This window comes from Crocodylus porosus, unplaced genomic scaffold (genome assembly GCF_001723895.1).
Source record: "Crocodylus porosus isolate Cpor-Errol unplaced genomic scaffold, CroPor_comp1, whole genome shotgun sequence".
In the NCBI taxonomy this organism is placed as follows: Eukaryota; Metazoa; Chordata; order Crocodylia; family Crocodylidae; genus Crocodylus; species Crocodylus porosus.
In genome coordinates this window covers 5,692,480-5,717,051 of record NW_017728949.1, presented here as the reverse complement: position 1 = coordinate 5,717,051, position 24,572 = coordinate 5,692,480, and the positions used below count along the sequence as shown (strand labels likewise).

General features: G+C 41.5%; 1 protein-coding gene across 6 annotated transcripts in view; it reads right to left on the bottom strand.

Moving 5' to 3' along the window:
• PARD3B (par-3 family cell polarity regulator beta) overlaps positions 1-24,572 on the bottom strand; it is a 761,176-nt gene that overhangs the window by 64,120 nt on the left and 672,484 nt on the right. For all 6 annotated transcript variants that reach the window (XM_019553770.1, XM_019553769.1, XM_019553768.1 and 3 more), the window contains one exon: positions 5,788-5,923. In XM_019553770.1, coding sequence (XP_019409315.1) covers positions 5,788-5,923 — 136 coding nt within the window. The remainder of the gene's footprint in view (positions 1-5,787; positions 5,924-24,572) is intronic.

Below are 24,572 nucleotides of genomic sequence, written 5' to 3'. Positions count from 1 at the left end.
CATTAGGCATCTGACTAGACGTGTACACCATGATTCAGAGGATTAGTGGTTGCCTACTACATTGAGTCCTCAAAGGAACGTGAGAAAAAGGAGAAGGAATGAGATAACACAGTAAAGGACAGAAATGAAGTTTTAAGTAAAAAGGCCGGTACCAAATCTTTGAGACTATTTAAATACATTGATAAATATTTTAATAATTCCTAATACATTTAAACTGTCCCTATCAAATGCACTCACCCATGCTTTCTAGACTTGATTGAAAATTCCTTCTTTTTCCTCATTTTTATCTTTTTATTTCCCTGTTTCAGTAAAGCAACTGGGAAACAGCCCCTTTATGGTGATATCACTGTAATTCCCTCCAACACCTGAATGCCAATTCTAAGTTCTTCTTGCTCATCTCTTAACAAAGTTTTCTTAGGGTCTGAAATGACAGCCCAGTGTGAAGCCAGTGGAAATCTATCCGTTGATGCCAATGGTCTTGGCTCTTAAAGCACTATTTTTCATGCAAATCTGTTTTGTCTCACTTGCTGAACTATTAGGACCTACACATAGGAGCGCACACATTTTTTGTCATGAGAATCAATACATTCCAGTCAGACACCCAAAATTTTACCAGCAGGCTTAAATCTTTTCACACATCATATTAAAAACAAAACAACAGGTATCCTTTTCTTCCTGGCTAATATTTGTGTTGTATCATCATCATCCTCTCTCCTTCATTAACTCAGACTAGAAGTAAAAGATATTTTGCTTTAAGCTTTATGAATTTGGCTTACTGTTTTTTCTCCAAGTCCTAAATTGGAGGGCAAAAAAGACTGAACAAAAGCAAAACCAAACAGCAAACCAGAAAAATAGAACAACTCTGGAAAGAGATTTAAAAGTTCAGGCAAGATAGCACAAACTGTGCCATCTATATGTATCTCTTTATTTAGACTAAACTGAATTATTCAGTTGTTTCTTACAAAAAGAAAAAAAACAGACTGAGAAGAAGGAAAAGCAGAAAGAGAGTGAAGGAACAAGAGAGCAAAAATGTATCCCACAACAAATAAGAACAGAACAGAACTGGAAAAAAAGCTGGGGGGGGCAAAGACAGAATAGCCAGGGGTGGGGGCGGGGTGGTAAAGACAGAATAGCAGGCCTATTTAAAATGAATTTGTGACCTTATTTTTAAAACATTTATGGATCCCAATTGTCTGTCCTGAGATCATTTTCTCCTACAATGCCAGCTTTTCAGCCAGCTCTGCACTTTAACTTGATTTATCCAATTTTTTAAAAAGCAGATTGTTAGAAATACCCCTTCTATCAGAAATTCTGTCCCATTAGAGTGTCAGCTAAAGGCCACTTGTCAATGTCAGCTTTATCAGATAGAAATGTGCCTCATGAGCTTTCTGATATTTTTGGAGGACAAAACCTAGTGTCCATTTCTGAGCCTGTTGATTTGCCATGGATAGTGTCTTCTTAAGTTATCTTATGTTATTTTTACAACTTATCTGAATGTTTCATGAGATAGTGTATGGTTGTTATAGCAGCTGCTGTATATTAGTGAGATATCTTACAGGAAAACTGACTGACAAAAGCATAGGAAGAACTTATCTAGCACTAAAATTAGAGAGAAAGGCCCTCCTCTTCTCCAGCTGCAGCTCCCCTGGTGACAATCTCCTGTGGGAAGGAGAAAAGCCCATACCAGCAGGATTTCCTCCTCCTCAGTTGTCTGCAACCTCTTTTGGGGAGAGACTTAATATACTGGAGACTACAGTAAGTATTTATTTATTTACTATTATGCAATTAGTCATCAGCTTGTCTTCTTACTGATGAGCAAAGGTGGAGGAAATCAGCTGTTATTCAATCTGTGTTACTACAATGCTGTCAGAGGTCAGTAGTTTGAGGTAGAAAAACTGATATTGCTTATGTAGTATATTGAGAGCTTTCCTGGAAAGACATTGTTGTGACAATTGTTTACTTTTTAGTTACTTGATGCCTTTTGTTTTCATTTCTTCTTCTTCTTCCTAAAGCTACGGTTACAGCCCCTATATTTAGGTTTCTTTCTTTCTTTTTAAGTAATATCTGTCCCAAATCAGAAGAACATTCAAGAAATTCAAAACAAGTGTTAAGAGAAAGGGAGGTGTGGCTGTTTTCTCTTTGTGGACTGGAATATGGGGCTATATCACAATGGGAATAGAGGAGTTGATAAAGACATTCTCATATTTTCCCCAACTGTGAACTGTCATAGAAGGGTAGGCATTAGTAGATCAGGCCTCTGATTTTAACTGGAAGAACTATTAAGATGTGGTAACTAAGTTCAGAATATTAAAGTTATCCAAAGTAAAGGTCAGACTTCAGAATAGATAGTATATGCTGCTCTTCTTCTCAACAAAAATGGGTTAAAAATTCACGCCTTTGAAGGAGAAAGAGAACTATTCTGATGACTCTAATATTAATCAATTTAAGACCAAGAGCTTTAAAGCTCTCTTGGGTGTTTTGATTAAGGACGTCTTGCCTCACAGGAAAAGTGAAGCTTTGGAAATTGGTAATCTTTGGGCATTACACCTAATAGAAAGGCTTAAAAGGGATTACCCATAAGGGACCTTCATGAATCTGAAGAAACTATATTGGACCATAAATCTGAACTTCCTCTGAGGGGTAATAAAGCTTTACCATTTTCAGATAAGAAGAAGAAACTGCCAGTACGCATTCGGTACGTAACTGGCCTAGTCTGTAATATCCACCAGGACATTGATTATTTCTTTAGTCTCAGCCTTGGATAGACTAAATCATTTTATTTAATATTATAAGTTGGGTTGTAAAAAATTACAAGAAAAGGAGGAGAAACTATAGAGATACCCACACTTGGCACATAACATTCAAGATGACAGATTAAAGTTAACTGCTTTAAGGAATCAGTTCTTTTGCTGGGGGTGATGTTTTTGGTAATTAACTCAGAATTACTTATATAAAAATAATTTTTCTGAGCTAATTAACATATATACCTGTTAATTTATCTAAAATATCATTATTTTGTAAACACATACATTTATGTTTAAATCCATGTTTTTCTAGGATTGTTTCTGAAGAAATTAAGCATGGGTATTAAAAGATTTAAATTTTCTATTCAAACTTGTAAGTTTGAAAAGTCTGGAACAATTGAGGTGCTGATTGATGACTATGTGAAAAAATACTGAATAATATATGGAGTCCAAAGATTTTAAATTATTACTTTTTTAAAGTTTAAATTAATATAAACTGCCTTGTGAACTGCAGCATGTCAAAGATTTGTCCCTTTAATGTGGATTGGGTTTATTTTTTATAGATTTAAGGCCCAATATTAAAGATTTTGTTCAGACATAAAGCTAGAGAACTACAGTACTGAACCCATAATAATTTCACAGGGTATTCATATAGCCCATATGGCATCAGAGACATCAGGATCTTTGGATCCTACTGCTGATTCTACTATACACTGACATTGTCTAAGGTTAAATCAAGGCACTGTGACTTTTAATCCCTATTGTAAAATAGGCAAAATACCTAATTAGGCTTAATTCTATCCTCTGATGCAAGGCTTTATAGAAGGGAATAGTATTCATTTCTCCCCCACCCACCCATACCTCAACCCTCCCCCACAACTTATAAAAGCAAATTTGGGAGAGCAAGGAAGAATCACGGCTGGATCGTTAATGGCTGCTTTATGAATATCACATTGAGGGGGAGAAGGCACCTTTATCTCTCAGGGTGAAGTTACACATTACACTTAGACTATACTAAATCTATGGAAAGTTACATGGTGTTAAAGGTAGAATGCACTGTGAACAGTTGAGCCTTAAGGGTTAAAACTGTTTCTTGCCTAAACAGATCTGATTGGCCACTAGAGGGCTGGCAAGCAGGGGTGCAGCTAGAGCCCAGGGGTCCTGGCTCCTATCTCTGCTATGGGTGGAAGCAGCTGTGGACCAGCCTGAAGTTACCCTAACACAGGGTGCATCTATATCTGCCCCTATGGCACTGTTGTTACCGTGCCTTCATTTAGTACTTCCTTTGGAAGTACTAAATGAAGGCACAGTAACAGCCTGTACTACACCATCCACATGGCGCATGGTTATTTTTAGCTGCTACATCACCGTAGGAACAGGCTATACCAAGGGAACACGTCACTATGGCAATACAGCATCACGTGTAGATGTGCCTACAAGCTAGACAGCATAGCCCAAAGTTAACCTTTGCCTGAAGTGGCATAACTTTGAAACACTCAGAGGGCACTTAGTACAAGTTAACGAGATTTAACAGTTGGACATTTATGGAACTTGTTACACATTAATTTTAGGTGGCTCAGAAAGCACTGAACTCCTAGATTATCCACACATTAAGATGTGTGCATTAGTTTTAAGCACCATTTAGATGTCTTAAAGTTATGCCACTACCGGGCAGACTTATTTCTGATCTGTGTTACCTGGCTTGAATTCCACGAATGTGTGGCCACTCCCCACAGATAAACCTTTCAAGTTTTAGTCCTCCAGCATCCCAGGATGCAGTGTCACCTCCCTCCACCCTCCTGTTCTGTGTGGACAAACTTTCCATCCTCTGAACTCTACTGCCTAGAGAGTGGTATTGGCACCAAGCAAACTCCCCCTCCCATCCCCAGGAGTGTGGCCTGGCTGGGCAGCTCACAGGGGCACAGATCAGTCCGGGGGGAAGGCTAGTAGGGATGGAGTAGGGAGCAAGGTATGGTGTCAGAATGGGAACCCTGTGAACTGGGGCTTTCCTCCTGGGGCAGAGGCAGCATCCCTGTGAGTTGGGGCTACCCAATCCCCATCCCCATCCCCATCCCTATCCCCATCCCCATCCCAATTTATTTAAACATGACACTTTCTTTAATTCACTTACTTTTTATTTCTTTTTATTTCTTTGCCTCTTTTTATTTTATTATTTAGTGGCTTCAGCAGCTGACTTCATTTCACCACCCAACTCCCATTCCCACCTATTGCCCCTCCATCTCCCATGTCACTACACATCACTAACTACTCCCCCTTCCAGCCTCATGATCCCACCTCCAACAACTCATCTCTCCAACCTACCCCCACCGAGAGCAGGGATAGAAGCCTGTCCTGACTCAACAGCCTTCCACTGGCAACTCATGGCTGTAGCTCCTAGTCAGGGGCCTTCTCACAAGCCCTCTCATGGCAAGTCATAGCTGTGCAGATCAGGGACGATCAGAGAAGGTTTTTATCTTGAACATCTGGCTGCTCTAACTGCTCTAAACCTGAGCTAACACTAACACTGATCAGCATAGGAGAAGCTTAAAGTGTAATGTGTAACAAAGCCCCATGTCTGAAGTGCCTTTATTATTGTTTAAGTGTATCATGTAACTTCAGCCTTACATTTGCTTTTCCCTCCCTTCCATGCAGCAGTCTGGCATAATTCAAGTCTTTGTTCTCTTAATACTCTAGCTGTTCTGGTAAATGAAATGGCAGGATGAGGACCTGTAATGGGCTACACCCAGCTACTAAGAAACCTAATACAAATTGGTGTGGCTGGGAGTTTGGGGAATGATTGTCCCTGCTGGATTTCCTCTGAAATAGTGCAAATATGGCCCACTGCCTAAACTAACACAGTGAGGGGATATGAGTGAGGTTTGGTGAAATGAAAACATATATAGGACTTCTTTTGTGGCTTGGAATGAAAGGCATTTCCATATCTACAAAACCGAAAGATTTGTAACAAATACAAACCAGTATCTTCCACAAGCTTTTCACAATGCAAAAAAAAAAAAAAAAGGTAGGTTAGTTGTGAACCTACCCAGTGTTGATCATAATCAGATGACCGTGTCCTTCCATCGTCATCCTCGTAGAATGGTAAACCTTCTCGCCTGGCTTGATGGTACTCCTTCCGTAGTTTCTGGATACGGTCTGCATTCCCACTGACTGGACAGCCACTGCAAAATTTTGAAAAATAATGAAAATTAAACACCCCACATGTTACATATTGATATCATTATGATCAACACACTGTTTGGACTCTTTCAACTAGATGTCTGCCCCCTAATCCACCCCACTTTTATGTACTTACTATTTGCATTACTGTAGCACTTGGCAGTCCAAGTCATAGATCAAGACCTCATAATGCTAGGTGCTGTGCAAATACAGTAGAAAAAAGTCTATCCCTGGCCAAGGAGCTTACAATAGAAGGATAAAACAAGAGACTACAGATGGATACAGACAGATGGAGGAGCACAAGGAAACTTTTAACATTCCTATAAGCAACTATAAATGGCTGGCACATTTAAATAATAACAATAATAATAATGGTGATAATCTGCCAGAAAAATGTTTCCTTTTTCCATGCTAAACATGAAATTTCCTTCAAAATACATTTGTCTGAGGTATGGGTGAGAAAGAAGCATGAAGACAGTTTTATCCCATATACAAGACATGAATCTCCCTTTGAATAATATAAAGAACTAAGGTTTCAGCCCAGGAAATAATGGGAGAAAATCATGCCATTATTATATATGGAAAAAGTAACATCTGGTAGTTCAGCTCTAACCCCGCAAATATGTAGTTTATGCGCTATAAACTGTCTCAGTGAAATCAATTGGGCCACTTACAATGTGTAAAGTTAAGTTTGTGCATAAGGTTTTGAGTCTCAGTCTTAAATTTCTCAAATTTCTCCAAAACAAGTACAGAAGGACTCACAAAACTAAGGAATTTCTTTGCGCACACAGGAAATACTGACTACATGAGAAAATAAAAGTTTTACTGGCTTTTTTGGGGGGACATCTTAGGGACAACACAAATCTCCTGTCAACAAAATCTTGACATTGTTATGTATCATTATATATCTTCTTATGTTTAACCCTTTATAGGTCTGCACCTGAACACTTCTCCTTTGTGTGTATGCATAATAATACAGACTGCACAAGTATATGTTATATTATTTGTGAAACATTATGATAAAACCTCCTATAAACAGCATCTTGCAACCAGAGTCCACAAAAATCATTTGTATGACTTGTGCATGGTGAAACAATTTTCAGGGTATGTACATTATATTACACCATTTCATAGTAAATATTTGCAAGCATCTACTGGCTATTAGCTATGCAGCTAAGTTAGTAACTATGGTGGTTAATTTCAGAGCTTTCATTAAGGCAGATTTCACTGAGCATACACCGACAGCTGAATGGGCAACAAAGAGCAAGAAAATCTTTATTCACAAGATGGATAGTTCTCCCTGTGAACCCATAAATTGATTTTTTAGTTTCCTTTGCTCCCAGTCATCCAGTTTCCATCTCTATCCTCTTACAAGTTCCCTACCTTTCGTGTGCTTCTGCACTATCTGCTGAACTTAGGAGCCTTGTTCTATGCATATTTTCAAAAGCATAAAGTAGTGAGATCTCTTTCTGTAGTCTGTGGGCTTTCCTTCTTATACCAAAAATTTACTTCCACTGTTTCCCCCAAATCCTGCAAACAGCAGCTTCACTTTGGCACTTGTGATCTCTCCACCCAATGGAAAAAAATGCTCATCCCTAGCTTACAGGCTATATGAATCTAAAACTAGCTGTATAAAATTGTAGCAATTAAACTGTTTGGCAATGCACCCTGATTTAGTAGAACTGATCCCAATCAGCTACAAGAGAACTCCATGCAAACTTCAGTCACATGAACAAAATATGATTTTCAGAGGGGTCCTCACTAAAGGTGATTAAATGCCACATTCAAAACCCAGGTGTTTTGGCTAGAGAGCTACTGAAATATATGTTGGAAGATTCTTGTCTCCCCCTTGCCCACTCTTATTTCAAACTTCATGAAAATGTATCACTTTCAGGCACAGAGCTAGTCTGGAAATTCTACCATGAAACTGGCTACTGCTGACTACTTGTGGATCCTAGACTCGTAAACGTGGCTGTCTTAAGACATGACTACATTGTGGCTATGGTGTGTTGAAGTGTGGCTGTGGGACGACACCGCTGGCATGGTTTACGACTAAATGTCTGTTTTGACATGGGCAAGTGGGAGCGTCGTACCCCAGACATGCCAGGCACCTGCAATCAGTACTGCCAACTTTACACATTCAAAATCCATTAGCCTGCCCCCCCCCAACCAAAAACCAAAACCAAAAAACAAACAAACCCCGAGGTAGGTTTAAAATCATAAGTTTTTTGGTGTTTTGTTTTCTTTTGTTTTAAAGAAAGTGCTGGGCTCTTTTTAATTTGTCCTCTGATTTTTTTGGGCCTGTAGGAGACATGTTTTGAAGCTCCGTTTCATAGCCCGAAGGGCAAAACTTGTGTTTTTTTTTTTTTAAACTGAAAGCTAAGATTTCCATGCAGCACAGGACTCCACATAATTGTGCTTTGAGGAAAAGGACAACTGTTGTGGCAGTGAACTCCCAATACTAAGGACCATCTAAGATCACCATCGTTATGATGCTGGGGGCCATGCAAAAATCTAAGTGACTCATGTTAAAGACTGCATTGGCTGCTTTTCTTCAGCAAACCACATACTCAACTCAAATTCAGCTGCAGATTTCAGCCATAAGCTTCAACAAAAAATAGAAACTAAACATAATTTTGAAAGAAAAATTACTTATTTGATAAATGCAGATAATCAGATAATCAGTAATCTGTTTTATGTATAACCTATGATTGATAAGCGTCATTTTTCTCCATCACTGCCCACATCAATATCTGTAAACAAATATTTGCTTTTAAGGCCCAAGTCCTCCTCTTCAAATTGGAAGAGAAGTAAAAGCTGTGCTAGCATAACATAAAACAGTTCCACTCACTCCTGAGTAATGTGAGATGAATATAATGCCTGATCCAATGCTCATGCAACAGTTCTGAATTTCAGCTTGGCTCCTGACAATTACGTGAATATATGAACCACATTCAAACTCACCAGATGAATTCAATCAGCGCTGTGCAAATATCTCATACATAATCTATTAGTTTACCCCAAAGAAACTGAAGCATTGAATTCAAACAGAATGAAGTCATCAGTAATAAAAAAAAGAAACTGATAAGGCCATATTAAAAAACCCACAATTTTCCCATATTTGCGGGGAAGATTATACATTGACTGTAAACTATTCTCCCATCTGCCTACAGAAACATAATTAAAAATATATGTTTGATCAGATACCAGTTCTCAAGTAGGGAAACAGTAGAAGAATGCTTAGCATGCATGATTATTTTTAATGAAAAGGAAACGATTTATAGAAGACACCTAAAAACAATACACCAATCAAAGTCAATTCATATTAGGATAGGTACTGTAACTCCTCACTGACACTTAAGTAAAGAAGACAGTATTTTTGCAAGATCTATACCTACCACTGTGGTGCTCCTTCCTGTAAGTGAGAAAAATGGTTCTGAAGCTGACCATGCTCACAATTTAGTGAAAAATTAAAATCTTTGACTTTGCTTCCTGCACAAGAGATTCTTCTCCACAGGTACAATACACATCCACACACACCCACACCCACCCAAACACACACATGCACATTAAGAAAACTATGGACTAGTCTGTTATCAGGAAAAAATTCCTAGTGAACCAATTACCCTATATGAAACTAGATGCATTTCTAAACTTGTCCTAAATTTAATGAGACAGATTCAGATGCGACTGATACTGATATAAAACTTGAAATTTATTTTGAGGAGTTTCTGAAGAACCTTTGCTCCCCTCACTTTCCCCCACCCACCAAAAACCAAAACCAAAAAAAAAACCCTTTGGCAGAGTGAGAAAAATAATATGAAATGTTAGTGATGACTGTGATTGTTACTGGTTTCTGATTTTGAAAATTTGAGAGAGGTTCAGTTTCTATGTCAATGGGGCACATGTACCTAGACAGTCAGCCACTGTTCAATCTAGAAATCAGGGTCTAAGTTTCTACTCTATATTCTACCAATGCTTTACTCTATGAGTCCTATGCAATATATCACAAAGTCACTTAGGACCAGATTTTTCATAGACATTAGGGCTGGAAGGGACCTTGGAAGATCATTGAGTCCAGCCCCCTACTCCAGGGGCAGGAAGTCAAAGGATTGAGGCAACCAACTCCCATTAACTGATTTCAGTGAGAGTTGGATGGCTCTGTTCCCTTACAAATGTGGGCTTATAGCATCTCTTTTGGCACGTAAATCAGTGAAAAGTCTCCTGTTTGTTTTAATGAGCTTTGAATCAGATCCTTAACCTCTGTATACTTTAGATACTCTGTCTGTACTCTAAGGTTAGCAATGCCTACCCACCAAGTTAGAGTGCTTTGACATCTACAAGTTGAAAATGCTAGAGAGATGCTTATAACCTAGCCCCAAGTGGCTTAAATATGGTTTTTCTACAGTGTCCATGTAGTCTTGGATACTCTTAGTTCTTAGTTACACCTTTCAGGGACAGTGTTGTCATAGAAACACAAAGAACATGAGCTTCTATAGGAATGTCTCATCCAAAACACACTTTATGTTAAAGAAAACAAAAGAAAAAATAAATGCACATAAGAATGTCACAGGTTACGGGAAAACAGCGAAACTATGAATGCAATTATCCTAGTTGGACCTCACCGAATCCGTGAGCGTTGGAGTTTTGACCTGATTCAGGTATCTCTCACTGTTTCCCAGGTATGGTTTATCTATCCCACATGCAGCAGTGGTGCTTAGCCTTTTTTCCTGGGGGACCAAATGGGCAGTGCCTGAGGTAGGTGCAGTGGGCACCATCCAGCCATGCAGAGGAGGGTGAGGGGGCAACCCGGCCCTGCAGGGGAGGAGGGCTTGACTCAGCCCCAAAGGAGGAGGAAGGGGGCATGGCTCCACCCTGGAGAGGAAAGGGGGTGTGATCTGGCTCTAACCTGGCCCTGCAGCAGGGAAGGGGGCATGGCCCAGTCCCATGGGGGGAAGGGTCATTGCCTGGCCCCAATACAGCTGTGGGGGGGAGAGGACGTGGCCCAGCTCCATGGGGAAAGAGGCTGCAGCTCGGCCCAGCCCCAAGCAGCTGCATGGGGCTTAGGGTTTGGCTATTTGGCAGGGGGGAGGAAGGCTGTATTAATGGCCACCACTCCACTACTGCCAAATTTCTGGACTTGTGGGGTGCCCCGCAAGCCAGATGCAATGGCTCCATGGACTGCATTTGGCTCACAGGCCAGAAGTTGAGCACCCCTGCTCCAGTAGAAAATGGATTCTCCAATTCATAATGAAGGTTAAAATCTGACATAGTCTTTACAGGATAAAACAGAAATCATAATTTCATACAGACATATCCCTGAACTGTCACAAAAACTATTTAAAATGTTATTACATTTCATCCCATCATTTCTGAAATGTTCTGAAGAGTTTGTAGAACAACCAGAATGACAAGAACACTGTTATCTGCAACATGACATGCAAGTTACCTTTTTTCACTTAATCAAGTCACCATCACCAGCATTAATATATATTTCTATTGCTCAAATGCTGCATAAAGTTTTATTTACTACTGTACTTCCGAATAGCTTATCTTGATGTCAGTCATTCAGGTCAGAAATGCCACTTTATATTTATGATGTCTTACTGCACTTCTTTAAACAAAATTAAAAACAAATGTGACATGCAAGGACTCAGATGAATCATTTAAAGATGTGTATAAATATATTTCTAAGAGGCAATAAACATTTAGTTTCCAGTGGTTTTCCTAAATGCATTAATATTGTAAAGCCTTTCTTTTCAACTACTTACCTCAAACTCTTATTTCAAGCAACTGACTGGCAGTCTCTAAACAAACAACTTGAGGTTCTAGGTTTTTTCAACAATTATGAAAAATTAATACTTTGCTACATCTTCCATTTACAAATGAATAACACACACAACTAATTTCAGTCTGATTTAAAATAATGGGCTGAATCTTTCATTCACAGTCTACTATAACACAAAACTAATTACATCAAGTGATAAGAATGCATACAACATAGGATACAAAGAAACCCAATACATAACACTACACTAGCACCAGTACCTAGAGTAACTAGTTTAAGAAGTCACACATAAAGCATTTCTAAGCATATGTCCAATATGATGCCAGCATTATTTCCCTTTATTGAAATGTTATATTGTGCATTAAGACATTTTAGGAACTTCAGTAATAGGATGGTAGAGGAAATGAATAACTAGAGTTCTTCAAGATCCATTTTCTACTTCTCACTTGTAGGTGTCTCTCAAGCCAAGGAGATTCAACTGAAGACTTTTTTCCCCCGCAAGCAGTATTCAGAGCAAGTGTTCTTGCTTCCCCCACATCCCCAAAAGGCATAAATGGTAGTATGTACTTCCTTCTCAGCTGCAGAGTCCCAAATTGTATGACTTGGAAGAAGAGAGGAAGGGGGTGTGAATGCATATATACACAATACATCTCAAAGAACTCCAGTTACTATTAAGTAATTCCTTTGAGTGACTGTGCACAAACATGCACTCTCTCACTTGTGGGTGACTCCAAAGCACCTCTCCCTCTCTCTCTCTCTCTCTCTCTCTCTCTCTCTCTCTCTCTCTCTCTCACACACACACACACACACACACACACACACACATACAGAGTGGTGGGTCTTGGAGTCCTCTGAGTGAAGACAAAGCACAGGAAAGCGCTGTCAAGTGAAGCATCAGCACTCAAGGCTTCCACAATGGCATAGTACTAAGTAGTCCTAAGTAAACATATATAGAGAGCTCCAGGCAGACACCTTGCAAATGTCACTTTGTGCAGGAAGACTATGAAAGTGGCCTAGGTTCTGATGGAGTAAGTCTTAATCACAGAGGGTGGTTCCACCTTGGTGCTCTCATGACAGTTTAATGCAGCCTGCAAACCAATATCACCGTGCCTTTTGATCCCTTGACTACAGAGCAAAGAGCCACACAATTTCAGAATGGTTAGGAATCCAAAGAGTAGGCCAGAGCTTTTTTAACATCATGTGAATGTAAACAAGCCTCAGATCTGAAGGAATGAGGCTTTGGAAAGAACACAGACAAGGCAATTTAAGCTGCTGGCTAAGGTGGAATTCACAGATGACCGTAGGCAGAAATTCTGGGCAAGTGTCCAGGGTCAATTTATCCTCGTAAAAGGTGCTACTGGGAACAGTGGCAGATCCAGGAATGGGACAAGTGGGGTGAAGCCACCCACTTTGGCTGTGCCTTGCAAGTGCAACGAGCTCTGAGCTCACTGGCTGGTCAGTGCAGGTAGTTTTTCATAGTTAGTAGGGTCAGAAGGGACCTGAGCAGATCATCAAGTCTGACACCCTGCCATGGCAGGAAAGATTACTGGGGTCAAATGACCCCAGCAAGGCATTCATTCAGCCTCCTTTTAAAGACCCCCAGGGTAGGAGCCAGCACCACTTCGCTTGGAAGTTGGTTCCAGGTCCTAGCCGCCCTCACTGTGAAGTAGCGCCTCCTGATGTCTAGCCTGAATCTACCCTCTGCCAGCTTGTGACCGTTATTTCTTGTCACTCCTGGTAGTGCTTGGGGGAACAGGGACTCCCCCAGTGCCTGCTGGTCCCCCAACTAGGTTGTAAACGGCCACAAGATCCCCCCTCAGCCTTCTCTTGTGGAGGCTGAACAGGTTCAGGTCCCATAGCCTCTCCAGCATAGGGCCCGCCCTGCTGCCCCCTCATCATGCGAGTGGCCCTCCTCTGGACCCTCTCCATGTTGTCCACATCCTTCCTGAAGTGCGGTGCCCAGAACTGGACACAGTACTCCAGCTGCGGCTTGACCAGTGTCGCATAGAGGGGGAGTATCACCTACTTGGACCTGTTTGAGATGCATCTCTGGATGCATGACAAGGTATGGTTGGCCTTCCTGATCGCATCCCAACACTGTCAACCCATGTTCATTTTGGCATCAATAATGACCCCAAGATCCTTTTCTGCCTCCGCCCTGATGAGAAGGGAGATCCCCAGCCTGTAGGGTTCCTCCCCCCCAGGTGCATTACCTTGCACTTGTCAGTGTTGAAACCCATCCTGTTCTCGTCCGCCCACCCCTGTAGCCTGTCTAGGTCCAATTGCAGCCTGTTCCTCCCTTCTAGCGTGCCCACTTCTCCCCACATCTTAGTGTCATCTGCAAATTTGAACAGGGTGCTTTTACCCCCCCATCTAAGTCACTGATGAAGATGTTGAACAGTGCGGGCCCAAGGACCGAGCTCTGCGGAACCCCACTGCCCACATCCCTCCAGGTCAAATAAGACCCGTCCACTACCACTCTCTGGTTGCAGCCCCCTAGCCAGTTAGTGACCCAATTGATTGTGTAGGCATTGACACCACAGTCCCCTAGTTTTTTAATGAGAATGGGGTGAGAGACCGTGTCGAAGGCCTTCCTAAAGTACTTGCCAGAGTTACATGTGGGCAGTGAACTTGGAGCTTACCAGTTGATTGGGGGAGTGACTGGTTACAGCCCCTGTTTTGTGTGGCTCTGGAGCACAGGGGTGAATGTTGCCCTTCCCCTTCCAACCCTCCCCACTAAATTCAGCAGGAATGAGTGGCAGCAATAGTGCTTGCCTGTAGGCCCTGGAGCAAGGGGTCTGGCCAGATCTGGTGAGAGCTCATGTGAAACACCCAAAGTGGGGTGTGACCATGGTGACTGGGAAGATAGGCCATACCAGCTTGCATTTCACCTACCCTTCCAGCTGAAGTAAACATAATCAGGAAAGGCTTTTTTGTGTACAGGCAAGGTATGAACAGATCACCATGGGCTCCAACAGCTGTCCCACGAAGGATATTAAGGTTAAGTTCAGTTCCTATTCTGGGACTTGATCCCTCAATCAAGGAAACACCTCAGACAGGCCTTAAAATATCCGAGGTTTGCTAGATGAGAGAACACAAGTTAGTGTTTGACTGGTGGATGTGGATCTGAAGTGGCAAGTCGAGATTGTGATAAATCAGCATGTTTAAACCCTGGTAGATATTCCAAAATGTCAGAAATAGAGGCCTACTCAGGAAAAATATTCCTTGATTGACACCAGTTAGAGAACTCAATACCAAGCAAATCTGGCAGAAGTTTTCTCTTGTGTATGAGAATGTCTCTGACCTTGACGGAACATTTTTGGTCTATCTGCAAGAGTCATGCATCACTCAGACTCTGAGTTGAAGGGAATGCAAGCTTGGGTGAAGCACTTTCTCTTTGTTATAGTTTAGTGGGTCTGGGACTAATGGTAACACCTTGGAGACCCTTGCAAACAGCAGCAGAAGATCCTGATACCAAAACTACCTAAATCACAATCCTTGCCCAGATTGCAAAGAGGTGATGAGGACCTTGGCCAAGTCTTACCTTATCTTGTGGAGTACCTTCCAACCATGGGATCAGGCGCATGTTTGACAGGGAAGGATTGACACTTGTTGATCTGTCATAAACAAGTCTATCTTTGGGTAGCCCTGGTTCACAAAGATACACTAGAGGATAGAGATATTCATGTCTCACTTGTGATGGATGGAGACAACTCTGCTGAGGTGGTTTGCCATAGTATCCTGAAGATCTGGCAAGTACATCAAAGACAAATTAAGCTAGGAATACATGCACCACTGCCACAAGTAAACTGCCTCCCTGCAGAGGTAAATTTTGTGTCATCCTATAATTGTGGTGTTTTCCGTCATAAATTGGATATGACATCAGCAGATATAGTAAAGAAAAGCTCTACAGGCTTTTTTTACTGCTTTGAGCTCCAACACCTTGATATGGAGCAACACATTTCCTGGCATTTAGTCACCCTGTGCCTGGAGGCCCTCTGTGCATTCTGTCTTTCCCAGTAAGGAGGTGTCCATGCTGATAGTTAAGGGCAGATGTGTGAGAAGAAAAGGGGCTCTTTTGTACATATTTCCCAGGTCCACCACTGTAGAGGAGACACAACAGTGTAAAGGACTGTCAGAAATGTGTGGAGGGAGTTTCTTCCTGTACATCTTGTGCAGTCAAGCTTGCATGGCACTGAAGTGGAGTCTGGCTTGCAGCATCATAAAGGTGCAAAAGGCTGCTGAGTAAATGATGCTGTGTAAAACAAGTCAAGTGTTGTAATAGGACATCTCCTGATAGACAGGATAAACTCTTTCATAAACAGAAAATGTTCCTGAGGAAGGTAAGTGTCCAGTGACATTGAGCAGTGGGGTAGTATGGCAATTCTGCACCCTGGGTAGCAGCTCTGCATAGGGCAGTACCAACTGCCATGCTGACAGCAGCTATTTTTCACACCCCCACCAGAGGTGGCACCTGGCATCCCTACCCTTGTTGCCACACCTCAGTTATACTACTATGTTCCTTTAAACTTGACCTTTTGCCCTGGGGACAATGATTTCTGGAAGTTTACTGTAAGCCCAAAGAACGGAAGAGCCATGGTGCTGCATGAATGTTTCTAGCACATACTCTGTGGAAACCCCTTTCATCAATTTTCCAAATGGAGGAAGATTTTAATCCCCCCATTTCTGGAAGGAAAATGCTATTATTAAAAGCACCTCCCATCCAGATGGGAGGCCCCTGCACTTGATAATTAATAATTATCTTGAGATCCCACTTCATGGGTCCCACTACAAATCACATGTGGTGTCTGTGCAAAGGACTATGTGAAATGTGGAAACAGGCATCCTTCAAATTGAGGATGAGCCCAGTGAAGTCCTGAGGTACTGGAGCTAAAGTACCAGATTTTGTTAACTCTTCTTGGAGCCTTTGGAGGTTGGGAAGTCACAGAGACTACACAGTAGCTTGATGATGACTTCACAGCATAAACATCTGATGTCCTGTGAAGTGAAGAAATACAATCTTATCATACTCCTGATTGAGAACCTCTCTCCGAAGTGGGATCTCAACCACCAAGATTCAACCAAACTCACTGCTGCTGAGAAGAAAAGCTGATACAGGAATAAGGTGCTGCATGTAGTGTAGTGCCAGCTCAAAGATTTGGCTTCCTTTCCAGGTCTGATGCTGTGCCCATGGCCTTGCTGAAGAGAAATACTCAGGTTTCCTTTCTCTCATGCCCTGGATTAAAAGATCTAAAAATATCACAATTTTCTGAAGTGTGAGATTTGCATAAACACTGAGAGTGGCTGAGAGGGGTAGGAATCACTCCTTCACAGCAGGGACACAAACTTGGAAGATTCTGGCAATGGCATTACCATAAAGGACAGAAAGGTTTTCTTATGCTTCCAAATTGGTGTAACAAGCCTCAAGGAAAAAAAAATCTTAAAAAATTGGTGTAGCTAAACATGAAGGAACTGGGGGAGGGGGGAAAGGGGTAGGAAGATCATGGGTCAACACTGGAAACCAAAGCCTTTGTCCTTCTTTTCCAACAAAGGTTAGGAGACAAGAAGGGGTAATGTAGATCGATGGATAAATAATGAATACTAATAGTAACACTACTACTGCTGCTGCTGTTGCTACTGCTATTATTAATAATATGGCAATGAAAGTGAATAATAAAAGAGAAGGAAAGAAGCCATGTACAGCCCCCTCAAGAAGATTGACAAAAATGCTTTGACTTAGCCAGTGTGTTGAGAGGAGCTGAGGAGTAGAAAGTACCATATTTACTCAGTTTGAAGATGAGGTTATTTCCCTATTTAATATGGGGGGAAAAAGCCTCTCACCTTACAATTGAGTATAAGGTGGCAGGGGACAGGCAGTGGCTTTGGCCCCAACCTGGGGTTTGGGCAGGAGCCAGAGCCACAGTTGCTGCCTGCTGCTCCTGAACCCCACCCACTCTTCTCCCACAACCTCAAGACCCCGCTGCCCCAGTCTCCCCACAGTGCGGCCCCTTCCCCTCTCTTCATTCCTCTGCTGCACTCCTACTTACCTTTGTTCCATGTTGGTAAGTTCCAGCCTTGCTGCAGTGCTGGCTCCATGCCACTGCTATGGGGCTGCACTGGAGCCATGCTCGGTGCCCCAGGCTGCAGCAGGGACAGAACCGGCCAGCATGGAGCACAGGTAAGTGTGTGTGTGTGGGGGTGGGGTGTGGATAAGCAGGCAAGGGGTATAGGCTGCAGTGGCAGTGGGGAGATGGGAGGAAGGGGGACAGTGTTCAGAGGCTGCAGAGGCAGGCATAATGTGGGTAAGTGGGGGTAGACAGACAGCAGAGGGTTGTGGTGCCTGTTAGTGTGAGCAAAATGGACCATATTTGATTTGGATTTGGATTGTGCATCTCAGCATCCATGAGCTGCCTGGTACCTTGAGGTATGTAGAAAAAACATTTAAAGTTGTGTCTATGTCTGAATCATTGAATCGCTCTGAATCTCTCCAAATCGATTTGGAGGGTTTCAATTCAATTCAAAGAGATTAATGGGTCTCTTGATTCAATGATTCGGCCACCAAATCGGGCTGAATCTCCGCCGAATTGAATCAGTGACCGAAGCTTCACACAGCCCTAGTGCTGCCTTTCACTGACTGCCCCCCTACCACCTGCCCCCCTACTGCCTGCTCCCCACTGCTCCCTCCACTGCCTGCCCCCCACCACCTGTCCTGCCACATACTCCCCCTACTGCCTCCCCCATTGTCTGTCCCTTCACCTCACTTATTACCTCCCCCCACCACATGCAGCAGTGGAGGGAGGATGAATTTAAAATGATCCTGCAATAATTAGATTCCATACTTTGAATAAATTTATAAATTTTCCATGTACAGAATCTAACTGCTGGGGGGGATCATCTTAAATTCAGGATTGTACTATATTCAGGTAAATATAGTATATACTACTTTTTAAAGCCTTGGTGTATAAAGGGAGGAGTTAGAACACATGCAAAACCCTGCTGGTTAAAGTTCAGAGGTATGAAACACACCCAGAAGTGAGAATGTGTCGATACTTTAGGAAGAAACATACGTTTGCTGTTTACATCTCTAGTTAAATAAATAACTAAACAGCCTTTACAGCCTAAACAGCCTAAATAACAATAACAGCCTTTCCCGAAAAATTCTCAGAGTCAATTCTAGAACTTGCAAGTTAAAAGTACATATATCATAACACCTTGAGCTTTAGAAATACACATCAATGAGGAAATAGAGGGAATATATCTTTTTAGCTTCTTCAGCCATGGAAATTCCATGATTTTACAAGATTTTGCAGGATTTGCAGTCTTGCTCTGAGCAGGAAAATCTCATGTGTATGTAATTACAGACTTCCCCGGTGGAAAGGGGCCACGGCAGGACACTTGTTTCGGAAACTGTGAAAGCTTGCCAGATCCCCGGAATAGAGTCTGCAATCCTACCTACCCATCTGAATGAGGTATGCTGACAGGTATGTGGATACATTTTTTGCTAGACAGACATTAGATAGATACAGAAGAGTACCTATGCCTTTTTGCATCTATCCATATGAGCATAAATAAATGTAAAGCTGAATGTCATACACAGATAATTAGGGAAACAAGTAAGTTAATTTATAAGTTATTTAAAATATATTTGAATTTATATACTAACATGTGTAATGTCCCTGAGTTGCAATCTGTTGTACAAAACTTAAAGTCATAGCAGCTCCTCAGCTGAACATATACTGTCACCTTTATCACTGTAGACTAACATAACAGTGTTACAACCACTTATGTCCAAAAGGTCAAAGACTCTTGCAGCAGCACATGACTACCATTTGTCTTGAGGTAAATTGAGCCCTATTGACCTCATAACATCATTGCTGACCCTTTGACATTAGGACTTTAGTAAAGAGAAGACAGATTATATTCTAAGGCTCCTATGGATTAATTAAAAAATATATCCAGGTTCTTCCTTACAGGTACCACAGCAATCAGCATTTCAATTAACCCTTACCTTGCCAAACTGGCTGACAGTGACAATAATCTCAAAGAAATGATCTGAAGACTGAGACCAAGAGATTTATATCACTTTCAGTTTTTCCAAAGTGTTTATACAGCATTTCACAGTGGTTTGATATAAAGCATCCATTCATTTTCCACCTCCTTCCTCATGACAAACAACACCTTTTCCTGTTTGTGGTGGCAGATGGTCCAGCCATTCAAGCAAGCACCATCTCTTCAATCAGGACTTTTTGTCTCTGTTTCCTTTCTCTTTGCAACCTGTAGCTGGCTATCATTGTGTCACAATAAAATGGGGGGGACTAGCTTTATGTTTCGCTTCAGGAAAACAAAATTGGCATCCTAAAGGTTTAACCTCACTAAAACAGCAGGTATGAAAGAGTGATAGATGTTATTCCAATAAAAACACACTACTTGTTACCAAAGGGGAGAGAATGAAAAGAATTGTTAAAAGGCATTTTCCTGCACATCATAAGCATGTGTTCCTTACTTCTGATGGAAAGGGACAGTTTTGTTCTACTCAGTCTAATGTGCCTGTTAGGGGGAAGCAAACCCAGATTTTAACTGATAATAATAAAAAGGTGGCTTCTGGTTCAGGCTAGTTAATGGCAAATGTCTCAGTCTCTGGCATGTGAAGAGTTTACAGCTGTCTGGTTGATCTGAGATGTGAATGTCTCAGAAGGACCAGGAAGAGCAGAGAGATTAGGGACTCAGCTGCTGACAACAATTGAACTCTCTATAAACAATACACAATGAAAATAATGGAAAACAGACTTTCCTGGTATTTTCAGTAGCCTCTAGACAATGCAACAGTTTCTGGTTTCTTCAGTAAAGATGATATCAATTAGGACTTTTATCCATCACGATAAAGTCATGTGCAAAATTGAATTCAGGGCGCCCTCTCTGAGGTAATTTCTTTTGGATTTTCACTGCACTGTACTTCAATTGTCTTTTTTGGCCCTTTGTATTGCAACAGAGTTGCAGCCGGCATATTTACAATGGATACATCACACCAATACAGACTGCAGATTTTCAGCCCTCCAAATCTATCTTCAACAGCTTTAACAATTCAACTGAGTACCAAATGCTAAATTGTTAAAAGGAAATGTAGCTATATTTCTTAATACCTTTTCCACCTGCATGAAACTGGCACCTAGCTTTTCATCTGCACTGGGGTTTATTCAATGTTTCTAAAAAATAAAACCAGAATATGTAAAATGCTCTGAAAACTTCTAGGACAAGAGTCCCCTTTGCAGTCCTAGAAAGGAAAAGCAGAGGAACAGTAGGTGACAATACACTAGTCTTAATTTCTGTGCTCCCATGTGAAGACTGAGGTTTTGAGAAGATCACAGAAGATGACGAAGCCCACATGATAAATTATATTTTGCTGAAAACTACAAATTCAAGTATGACATTATTTCAAAGAACGAACCTCTTCCAAGTTATCCACAAGGGACTAAATTCTGCTTTCAGTTACACACATGCAAATCTATGCCACTGGCAGAATGGCAGCATCTAATTTACTATGTGGTTTCTTTTTATAATGCCTGGCCTGGGTGGAAAGACTGTAAACTTAAAATCTTAACAGCAAAGTTCCCCCAACTTAAAATTCCCTGAGTCTGTAACCCTGCTGAAGAAATAATTTACTATTCTTTAAAGAATTTATTTATAAGTTGCCCAAAATGTCAGGAGGGAGAAAAAAAAGAGCGAGAGAGAGAGACAGAGATCACACGGTCAAAATGCATCCTTATTATAAAGTGTTCTTTTTAATGGATTATCACTACTGGGCTAACATTAATCCAGTATTAGGACTTTTACGGGAAAAAAATACAAATGTAATTTATCTTTTTAACTGTCAGCTGCATTTCTAAAGCTTTAAAGTCTGTAGCTTCCAGGGGCCTTTTGTCTTTCTGCCATGGCAGGAATATCTTGGACAGCTGTAAGAGCTTTGTAAGCTATCTTTCTCAAAATCCATTAGCTAATTCAAGGAACCTAATTAGAGCTGCCATTTTGATGGAGCATACTGAATGCTTAGTACAAACTAGTAACACCATTAATGTTTATTAAAAATCACAAGAACTAGAGCTCTCAGTTCCATATACATGTTAATAGACAAATGCACAATACTTACTAAAACACACAGGGCACTAAACAATAGAAATATATACAAGTGCAAATATACTAACAGTGTACTCATGACCCAGTGGAATATATTTATTCATAAATACTGAAAAAATGAAAATATAACTGATGGACAATTTTACACGAACTGCTGAATATAGATTACCTCCTCTTGCAACATTCTTATGTGTGTTAAAGAAAGCAAAACCAGCTAAAGATTATGTGTTTCTTATGTTTTTACGGAGTAGTGTGCTGACAATTTGGAAAGCATTTTGTGCTTACCTCAAGAATGCACTCCAGCTGGAACCATTTTATAACTTCTCTTAAACCAACCACTCAAATCACCCCACTTTGTAGACATTTACACATATTCCAACATTGGTCTGTTTAAGGGCATCCAAAGATTCAAATGGAATTTGCACTGTTGAGCTGTAACTCAAATTTTGCTGTAGACAGCAACAAAAATGGTAGACAGCGCCAACATATAAAGACATCTGGAGTAATGCTCTCCTACGTACTACCGAATAAAAAACCAACTATAACGAAAAAACAACTTTCAACCAGTGAGACATTAGATATGCTGCCCATTCCTATGAACACATCAGAGATCTAATTAGATTAGATTGAACTAGTACATACCTTGCTATATAGAGAAAAGCTACCTGGACACTACCTGGCTTTAGTTTTAATTTAGAGCTTTAGAAACTGAAATAGAGAAAACCTGATAAAACATGTTACTGTTTTCAATTTGATGCACATCTTCATTTAAATCTAAAACTGTCTGGATTTTGCTCCTAAGTACAACTAAACAGATGTGAATAGAAAAATCATCACAGTTTCTACAGAAAGACAGCAGATGTTCTTATTAAGACACTAGCATTTGTAAGGTGAAATGCATAAGCTTTACAAGAATGTAACATTCTAACTATAATATAAGGATGAACAGCAAAGATAGAAAATGAAAAATGGCTTTGAATATATTTCATTAGTTGTCCATGCAACATATGGCAAAGTACATTTTGTATTATCCAAGCATGCTAGAACAACCTTTAAAGAACACGGAGATACTCCCAGGGATACAATCTTTGGAACAACCCAGCTCTAATATAATGATCTAAAACAGTGGTATTAAAACCCCAGCCTGGAAGCCAGATCTGACTTGTGGGGCTGTTCAAGGGTCTAGAAATTAGGTTGGGGGGGGCAGAGGGGGAGGGGACTGGGACTGTGGCAATTAATGCAGCCACTGCTCCTCAACTGTCAAGGGTGTTTCTAATTATATACAACAGGTGTACAGTAGCAGATCCAGGAGTGGGGAAAAGGGAATGTGGTCCCTCACATTGGCTGTACCTTGCATGCACGGTGAGCTCTGAGCACACAGCCTGGTCAGGGTGGGGTCTGGCTGGAGGCTGTGCTTTTGTACAGCTTGGGACCCCAAGGATGAAAACTGCTGCTGTTGACCCTTCCCCTTTCTTCCCTTCCCCAGTGAATTCAGCAATAAGTAAAAGCTGGGGACAAGTGGCAGCAGCAGGATTCTTCCTCTGGAATCAGGAGCTGGGTGAAAGCAGGAGCTCCAGGCAGACCCCCTCGCTGGGAACTCATGTGAGACATGGCCAAATAGGGGGTGTAAATATGCTACTGCCTCCTCTCTGGATCCACCCCATAGGTGTACCACTAAGAGTTTCTTTGTCAGGATAGTTACAGTAAAAGGGGATAAAATATTTACTGCAAAGCACTGGTGCTGCCCTGGGTGAGCCCAGGAAGGCATATTCATTTCAGGTCTCTCAGTGAAAGGGCCATGTTCAAAATTACGCATTATCACAGGAGTGTACACCAGGGGTTGACAACCTTTTGGAGAAGTGAGACACTGCTTGCATCCCAGCTGTCACCATGGATCATAGATGGCCCTGCAGCTGCAGGCTATCACTCCATAGCACCCAGGCCATCTGGTACTGCCTGAACTATAGGCCACTGTGCTCCATTGCTTCTCCCATGTGCCACCAATTTCTATCCTCAACAGCAGCACGGAGGGGCAAAATCAATGGTGAGCAATGGTGAGCCACACGTGCTGCAGGAGGCAGTGGGGGGAGAGTGCTGCATGGGGGGCACTGATGATACGGCGTGGGATGGAAGGGGTACCACACCAGGCTGCAATGGGTGCTGCTGATTCCCTGTGGTGCCATAGGCTGGATCCAAGCACTTTGGGGGCTGCATACCATAGGCTATAAGCTGCTGACTGCTGCTGTACATAACAGTCACAAGCTATGCAAGATGAATGTGCTTAACATATTACCTTAATCACTAACTTCTGTACACAAAATACAGCATGAACAGTTGGGCTTGCTCATGTTCCAGATGGGACAGAGATGCACAGGTTATACTTAACAGTACAAAACACTCGTATAATGCACTGACCAACTTTGTCTCACCAAGTGCAGGAAGCATAAACTCATTCTTCAAACAGAAACAAATTTACTCAGTCTTTCTTGTCCTAGTTTCCCTCAGGATGGCAAATATAGCTTGCAGTCAGTATGCAAAGGGACCCTCACCAACAGGGGGACTGAGGGGACATACGGAGTCAGTAGAGCTACAAGGCCTTTCAGCTACCTAGGCAATCTACTTACCAATAACCCAGGAGACCTGTGCTATTAAGCTTCCAACTACTGTCAGAACTATGGCACAGTTGGAGCAACTCCTTTCTGCAGAGGCGGGTTATGCAGAAATAGAGTCAC